The sequence below is a fragment of the Coregonus lavaretus genome (genome assembly GCF_964263955.1).
Source record: "Coregonus lavaretus genome assembly, chromosome: 33".
Classification (NCBI taxonomy): domain Eukaryota; kingdom Metazoa; phylum Chordata; class Actinopteri; order Salmoniformes; family Salmonidae; genus Coregonus; species Coregonus lavaretus.
The window spans coordinates 28,043,700-28,052,667 of record NC_140020.1 but is presented as its reverse complement, the minus strand read 5'-3'; the positions used below and the strand labels follow the sequence as shown (position 1 = coordinate 28,052,667).

At 45.0% G+C, this 8,968-nt stretch overlaps 1 protein-coding gene across 1 annotated transcript; it reads left to right on the top strand.

Moving 5' to 3' along the window:
* The first annotated feature begins 2,976 nt into the window (after positions 1-2,976).
* On the top strand, positions 2,977-5,246 carry LOC311108330 (leucine-rich repeat transmembrane protein FLRT2-like). The gene has a single exon (XM_084150958.1). The coding sequence runs from the start codon at positions 3,211-3,213 to the stop codon at positions 5,230-5,232; it is 2,022 nt and encodes a 673-aa protein (XP_084007084.1). The 5' UTR covers positions 2,977-3,210; the 3' UTR covers positions 5,233-5,246.
* The last annotated feature ends 3,722 nt before the right edge of the window (positions 5,247-8,968 follow it).

Here is an 8,968-nt window from a genome sequence, read left to right as displayed (position 1 = left end):
GGGCAGCAGTGTTGGGAGGAGCAGTACGTGGTTCCTAGCCATCTCTCTCCGAGCTGCTCCGGGAGACGCATTCTTTATTCAGGGTAGGGTCGGGTAGGAGGGACCTGAGCGACGATGAGAGAGCGAGAGACGAGAGAGCGAGAGAGAGAGCGAGACGGAGGTGAGCAGTGCACTGCACACACATCACTATCAACGGAATTCATTTTAGTAAACATCTCTCTGCGATTCCGAGCATAGAAGGCAAGTTTATCATCCCCAAAACAACCCGGACTCTGGGGGGATACCTTGGCAAGCGCGTGTTCACTGTTTCGGGGCCGGGGGACTGGGAGAAGTCGGTGCTGCCTCTGGTGCCTATAGTCCCGCTCTCCCGCTCTAATGCATTGTCCAAGGTTTTGAGGTGGGCTGAGTTGAGCGTAGTCATAGATTGAGCTGCATGCCCCGGAATAGCAGAAAAGTGCGGACAGGGCAGAAGATTCCCGACTCAGGCAGCATGCTGTCCGGTAAGACCCACGGGTGGCAGGGCGCTCGGAAACGATTCGCACAAACAATACCGAATGGCGCTGGATCATTGCGCACGGTCATATTCTAGGATTGCATGAAGGATAAAGAAAACAGTTGAACATGTTAAAGGGGCATACAATGAATATGGATAAAGCCTCATCTAAGGTAGGCTACAGTAGCCCAAATGTTTTATAGCAGCATAAAGGCTATAAAAACAACTATACTACAACTTCTTTAAATAGTTTATATAGAGTTCTAGTTTTGTAGGCTATATGAGTAGATTGAACTAGATTTGATTTATTATGGATATATTAACACTGAAGCATTGACATTGTTAAGAGCTATGGTGCTAATTTTATTCCCAGCAAAGCTGCTGCCTAATATATTATATTATCTTGACAACCCTCTGCCATCTCTAAAGGAAATATGGTCAACTTGTAAATTCTCATTTCGTTTTTTGTCATTTATCTATCAGTTGTAAAATGTATTAATCCATTAATTAGATGTCAAAGATCAATGCTTAGCTACAAAGCCCACAGTTTTAGATTTTTGTTTTTTTCTTCAGAGAAAAGCAAAGCCTCCGTTTGCATTTGCAATCTCAATGCTCAGCATGGCTCTCAATCCCCCTTTGTAATAATTCATTCAATTGAACACCACTCACTGGGCTGCCTTTGAAGTAGCCTACACCAGATCTGCTTCTTATCGCCTTTTAAATACCCTATCCTTTTAAAACTTTTAATTGCGTTTCTGTCGTTTAATCCAATCCTAATCGGCTTGAACCTGGCCGCGATATCACTTAGTTCATCAGCTGAAAAACGTTATTCTATCTGTTCACACAAACACCTTCCCAAAGTCCATTCGTAGTTGGTTCAAAGGAATTTCATTGAAATTAAGTGGAAACAACGTTGATTCAACCAGTGTGTGCCCAGTGGGTTGGCAGTTGGCTCACAACTTGCCCTGCAGAGTTGCTTGGTCTGAGTGCATATTGCTCTCTGTCCATGTCATTTTGGACTTGGATACATGCAAGGCCAACTTTATTGTGTGCATATAAGACATTATTTCAGCCTTGCTTAGATGTATCTTTACTCCACAATTCAATCCAATGTCCACAGCCTTTATTTCTGCAGCTATAATCATTTTAGATGCTTTTGCTGTGGCAGCAAATTTATTGCAGCTTGTGGTTCCTCCTTATTTCCCCTGAAGCTTATTTGATTAAATTTAGCCCTTTTCAATTTAGAAAAGTAGATCACAGATGTATTTCATATTGTTTTGCTTCATCTTTATAAGGAGCAGTGGTGCCACATCTCATCACTCATCAGGCTACAGAGCAACCTAAAAATGCAGATAACCTTAATCTCCCCCTATGCCCATTCCTCCTATACTATATGACCTATCAAACCTAATTATTCATTAAATGTATGGGCCTCTTGAGCATTGACACGGGCGGTGCTCCTGTTAAGTTAAAAGCACTGTGCCCACTCTAAACCTCTAAACCATGTTGAGAAATAGTCCAGTATCGATCATTTATCGCAGGTGGAGGAGCTAAATTATTTTCCAATCCCATTTCATTTGACAGGCTGTGTTTGTCACTCTGGGGTTGGTATTAAATCCCCTATACCCCCCCCCCCCCCAACACACACACACACACACACCCCTTTCATTTAATTTTGCGGTGCCTTATTGTTGCTTTTTCTCCTTTTATGTCTCCGTTATGTCTAATTTAAGTTTCAGACTGTTCAAAATAATTGCACTGAGGCATTGACTTGTTGTTGTAGAAAGCTCAGAATGTACATGCTGTCCTTGCAGCTACTATGTTCTCTCCTCTTTGACTGAGAGGAAGGAATGAAAGCCCCCTTTATGTCTGCTAAACCGGATGTGCTAGAGCTCTCCTGCATTTTTATCAGATGGTTTGAAATGTTGAAAGAAATAGCCTGTGCATAAATTTCAAAGGTGTGAGAGGGTCAGTGTGTGTGGATCTGTGTGTCTGTTAAGTACGTGTGTGTGTGTGTGAGAGAGAGAGAGAGAGTGTGTGTGTGTGTCTACAATCTATGTGTGTAGGGGTCTGAATATGTATGTGAAACAGAGTCCTTTTTTCAGCCTGTGCACGTGAGTTATAGACAGCTCTTTTTTCTCACGGAGAGAAACAGACCACCCCTACCCTGCACCCCCTCCCCCCACTTATCTCACTTTTCTTTTGTCTTGTGGAACAGGTCTCTGGATCTAAATGTCACACCACCTGGACGCTGCCCCGGGCGGGGACCAGCAGTGTGTGACGGTGACGGGCGGGTGGCGAGGAGAGGAGAGAAGGAGGCCCCGGACACGGTAGTTCTCAGCTGCGACTTGGCATTAAATTGGCCCAGGCTAGGCCCTGTGCTGTGAAGAGCTGAGAGTGTGGAGACCTGCCATGATCTGATATATCAGCATGGATGGAGTCAGAGTCAGCTTCAGTCAGAGGACCTGCTCTTTCTAATGAGACACTCTTTCCTCTTAAAGCTGAGGACTAACCAATTACAGGGGGATTAAGCCTAACCCTACAGCTTCCTGTTCTACCACCCCGTGAAGAAGTGAACTGAGCATTATCAAACTATTTTAGAGGACTTTCGTTTTTGTCGACTCTTTTGGAGGATTTACTTCAACGCCTTCAATCCTTCTCCCTTTTTTATTCATTTTCTTTTGTGTTGCTTTTTGAGGCCGTTCTGTTTTTCCACTATGGAGTTTCAGGCCAGGCTGTGGAATAAAAATTGGGGTTCATTTCTGCGTTTCTGGTTGACGGTCCTCCTGAGCCTCAATGTGCACTTCAGCCGTCCCGTCGCCTCGTGCCCGGAGGAGTGTCGCTGCGACAAAACATTTGTATACTGCAACGAGCGGAGCCTGACGTCAGTACCTCTGGGGGTGACAGAGGGCTACAAGATCCTCTACCTCCACAACAACCAGATCAACAACGCCGGGTTCCCATGGGAACTACACAACGTGGCCTCCGTGGAGACGGTGTATCTCTACGGCAACCAGCTGGATGAGTTCCCTCTCAACCTGCCCAAGAACATCCGGGTGCTCCATCTGCAGGAGAACAATATCCAGACCATCTCCAGGGCTGCCTTGGCCCAGCTTCCCCGCCTAGAGGAGCTCCACCTGGATGATAATTCCATCTCTACGGTGGGGGTGGAGGAAGGGGCGTTCCGGGAGGCCGTCAGCCTCAAGCTGCTCTTCCTCACCAAGAACCACCTGAGCAGTGTCCCCATTGGTCTTCCCGAGGACCTCAAGGAGCTGCGATTGGACGAGAACCGCATCGCCGTCATCGCTGAGGAAGCGTTCCAGAACGTGACGCGGCTCCAACGCCTACTGCTGGATGGGAACTTGTTGACAGACGAGGGCGTGGCCCCGGGGACGTTCCAGGAGCTGTCCACCCTCCGGGAGCTGGCGCTGGCTCGTAACTCTCTGACATTCCCCCCACCCCTCCTGCCGACCCAGTCCCTGGTCAAGCTCAGCCTGCAGGATAATCAGTTGGACCAGATCCCAATGATGGCCTTCTCTGACTTTCAGAGGCTTGAGAGACTGGATATCTCCAACAACCAGTTGCAGACGCTGACACAGGGGGTCTTTGACGGCCTCGTCAGCCTCAGACAGCTCACTGTTCGGAACAACCCGTGGCGCTGCGACTGCACTGTCAAATGGGTGGTGGTGTGGCTCAAGTCGCTGCCAGGCTCCATCAACGTGCGCGGGTTCATGTGCCAGAGCCCCGAGAGTGTGCGTGGCATGGCAATCAGAGAACTCACCCTAGATGCTATCCAGTGCCCAGCTGGGACGGACCTCCAGCCCGACCTCTGGCCTACCCTGCGCTCTACGCCCCTGCACACCCAACTCCCCACCACCACCTCCACCACCCTCATTACCACCTACATGACCACCTCCATCCCCACCTCCACATCCTCCTCCTACCTCACATCGCCCTCCCCTCCCCATCCCCCTGCCCTGCCTCCCCATCCCGCTGGACCCCTGCCCCCTTATGAGGATCCCCTACGGCTATCCTTCCACGTGGTCAACGCCTCCTGCATCGAGGTGAGCTGGGCTTCCTACTTCACCGTTACGGCCTACAAGGTGACCTGGGTCAAGATGGGCAAGAGCCTGATGAGCGACGTCAGCCGCGAGAGGACGCTGAGTGGGGACAGGCGGAAGCTAAGCTTGACCAACTTGGAGCCCAAGTCAGTGTACCGGATCTGTGTGTACGTGCTGGACACCCTCAACTCCTACCGCCCAGGCGAGGATACAATATGTTCAGAGGCCAGGACCAAGTCGGCCTCATCCAACTCCAATAACAACAAGGCCACAGGGTCAGAGCAAGCCCAACAGGACACACACTCCACCCTCCTTTTGGCCGGGGTGATCGGTGGGGCCGTCCTGGTCGTCCTGGTAATGCTGCTGAGCCTGTTTTGTTGGCACATGCACAAGAAGAGCCGCTCAGAGTCGTCCAAGTGGAAATACAACCGGGGCAGGAGAAAAGACGATTACTGCGAGGCAGGGACCAAAAAGGATAACTCTATACTGGAAATGACTGAGACCAGCTTTCAGATAGTCTCGTTGAACAATGAGCAACTTTTGAAAGGGGATTTCAGGATTCAGCCCATCTACACACCCAACGGAGGCATCGGCTTCAGAGACTGCCACCTCAGTGACAATAGCTTAGCCTACTGCAAGAGCAGCAACGTTCCCAGCACCGAGTTCTGCCACACGTGATGCTTCTCACAGGATATTCCCACACCGGTTGTCTGATAGAAAAAACAACAAAGTAATTAAATATACTGTACCATATATATTTCCAAGTTCTGTCTACCATGTAATTTATACTGTGGAAAATAATGTGGAATTCTATCTGCAATCTTTTTTATTCTTAGTAAAAAGGAATACAAATGGTTTTTCTAATCAGCGGGTTTCAAATACAGTAAGTGTTTTTCCTCAAGTATTGTCTGTACATAAGAATTTGTACAATCACGGCACGATGGGTTGGTTCTGACAAATGGTGTCCTCTCTGTAGGGTTTTTTGGTTGTTGGGCGCTATGAGGGCTGGGATTCTTTGCTAACCACAGAAGAAAAAATATGGCCTTTGTGCAGAGCCACCCCCTCACAGAAACACCAGTTAAGATAACACAGTGGTCTGGAAAATACTAACACTGCTGATTAGACTGCAGTGGAAAATAAGCACTGGTGGTATTTTTTTAAAGAATCAAAGTGCACTTCCTAATGCAACAAAGAGTGTAAGCAGCCATTCAAATGAGCTTTTTGTGGAAATCCCATCAGAGGAATGGGCACACTTTTCAACACACCCTTTTGCCCTCACAAGACTAAGTGAACACGTTTGAATGTAGTAGGGATGGGAAGGAGACTACCTTCACAGGACTAAGTGAACACTTTTCAATGTGGTAGAGATGGGAGGGAGAATGCCATCACTGTTGGATATAGATTTGCCACCATTGACAGAGGAGGTCGTTCCAGCTGTGGCCACTAGGGGGGCATGTTCTCTCAGTCAGTATAGAGTAGCGAGAGAGGTAGCAGAAGTCTAAGATGTCCCTCACCTCCAGCATCCATGAGTCCATTACCTCAGCTGCATTACATTACTCATTCTCAAATGGCATTGTTTAGAGTATTAATGCTTGCGGAGCTACTTATGGAATCATTTCAAATGAACAGTGCTCAGCTCTGTTGTTCAGCGGCTAAATGAAATGGATATTATCATGGGGGAGGTCCATGAGGTTGTGTTGTGTGTCTTGTCTTTGCCGGGTCTACCGTGATGATGAATGTGTAGAAGATACACTCACAGTTATACACTCATCTGCCTTTCTTTTGTCCTTTATTGTTAAGTACTCAAATGAAAATCTGTTAACTGCTTTACAATGTGTTGATAGAAGGGCTTTCCTACAGTAGCATGTGATGTATTTGATTGTTTACATGGGATTGACTATTCTATTGATTCATTGATTGATTGGTTCAAACTACACATTCATCATCAATTCAAAACAATGTTAGCTAAATCTGGAGTCTGGAAAACAATGGTTGTTAGCTGCCCCCATACATGAACCTGTCCTTATCTGATCAGTGCATGGACTCAATTACAAATATTTCGGATGCTGCACAGGGTTAGAGAGAGAGAGAGAGAGAGAGAGAGGGGCTAGCTGGCTCCCAGTTAGGAATGCCTGGTGCCACTGAGAAGTCTTTGTTATGCACTTCTTACTCAGACTTTATTTGCTTTGACAATATTTTATCTTGAGGGCTGAATTCAAAGGATCCACCCCCCTCTGCCCCGTTCATAATCCTCATCCAAAAAAGGGAGAAAATATGCAGACGTTATTTTCACTTGGCAGTTCGGATCACAAGCTGGAAGAGGGAGGAGAGTGAGAGAGGAAGAAAGAGAGAGGTAGGAGAGAGAGAGAGAGAGAGAGAGAGAGAGAGAGAGAGAGAGAGAGAGCGAGAGAGAGGGGAAGGTCAAATGACAAGAGTTAACCATTCACAGGGCACCAAGTCACTGGCTTATATACACCATAAAACCACTACATTGCATTGGTTTGGCTGGAATTTAAAAATATCAACAGTAAACACCATTTTAAGGGTGGAACTCTCGTTTTGTGCTGAGTTGTTAATGGCTAAATTCTCTGTTGTATTGTCTCTCTTTGAAGAATTACCATGCCAGTGCATATCTGCCGTTAATAATAACTCCTTCAGTAGTTCCAGAAATAGTAAGTAGGGAGCTTATGACGCAATAGACACTATAACGCCATTATTCACATTGATGCTTAAGCTTTCATGCGTGCTTTCATAGGGTTTTGAGTCAAATGTCCATTTATAATGCAGAATTATTATTTTTCGTTAAGAAATGACAGTTGCTCTTCTGTAGTTATCAAAGGGTCTCCACTTTGTCTACCAACTTACACATATCAGCGTATCACCCTGTATTAAAGCCCCACCAGCGTAAGGTCAGTTTGATACACATTGCAAGTTACGTCGAATAAACCCCACTGGCGTAAGCTAACCTAAGGTCAGTTTGATACACATTGCAAGTTACGTCCAATAAACCACACCGGCGTAAGCTAACCTAAGGTCAGTTTGACACTGCTACATGGCAAGTTATGTAAAACATCCCACCGACATTTACTGACCTAAGGTCACACTGCTACATGGCCTTAGTGCTTTAAAAGCTTATGTATCCACTGAACACTTCATCCTACCGGTCTTCTGTCTGACAATAATCCCATACAGCAATGTATCTTTATTTTCATGAGTGATTAGGATATAAATGTAATGTTAGTCTTTCAGGCCAACCTGTTGCAACACATTTCCCTAAATTAAAGAATGTTCCGAGGAGTGATAGAGGTCCATTTATTGCCTTACCTTTATGCAGTACTGTACGGGCTAACTGCACTTAGTTAGTTTAAGGACTTTTCAGAGAAGAAGCAATGTTTAAACTGTGAGAGAGACAATGACAGTAATTGAATAGTTACTGTATGGAAAGCACATATTTTCATATTGGTGAAAAAACTAAGAATGACAGACAGCAATAGACGCAACACATAACTAATGATAGACTGTTCATTTGTAACGATGCCTTGAATGGTGCTGGGTAATGATACAAAGTGACTGAGAAGCCTTGTTGGTTATTTGCGGCAGGACATTACTCTTAATTCCCTCCCTCGTGAAGAAAGTACACAGATGCAATGGCGTGACCAATGGAATTAGACCGAACACATTAGAGAAAGAGAAAGAAACCTCTGTGTATTACTGTTTCAGGCTTTGATAGTAATTTCCTTAAAGCTCATTGATTCTCATTGGAATAATTATGTTAAATCACTGAGAGGTCAATTCAAACAAAGCACCCAAGTGGATAAAATTGAATACATTTTAAGTCGTCTTTGTTCAGTTTGACGGCAAATCCCTCATGTGAAATATACCTTATAGACCAACATAAAAGTCTTCAGCAAACTAGAAGTATTCAGCAAAATATTAATGGGTGTTTGAAGTAATTACATTGTCTGTGTTTTGGTTAATAAACACTTTCCCATAGAGCTGCTGGGTTGAATTAATGGAAATAATGTGAACAACGACAGGCTATTTGTTCATGTATGATTTGACTGAAGAAAGTATGCTGAAAATTAACAATGCATGTCATTTGGTTTCTTTTTGGGGTTCTCGGCTATTATGGCTTTTCATTTAGACATTGAGTTGTTTTGACTTTAACAACATAAACCAATATGCTACTTAGGAACCAAAGTTACATTTCTTTTCTCATTATAAAATATTGTTGTTGTCCCATGTATGTGCCTTGAGGTTAACTTACGATGTAAAGTCCTTGAAACCTTTAAATGTTTTTGCACAAAATGTAAATATAGAAGTTAAGCTTTTTGCAAATAAAAGAGCCATTACGTGATATGTGATTTGATATCATTCATTGTCATTTCAGTCAGAAGATTATAGGCTCACTGAA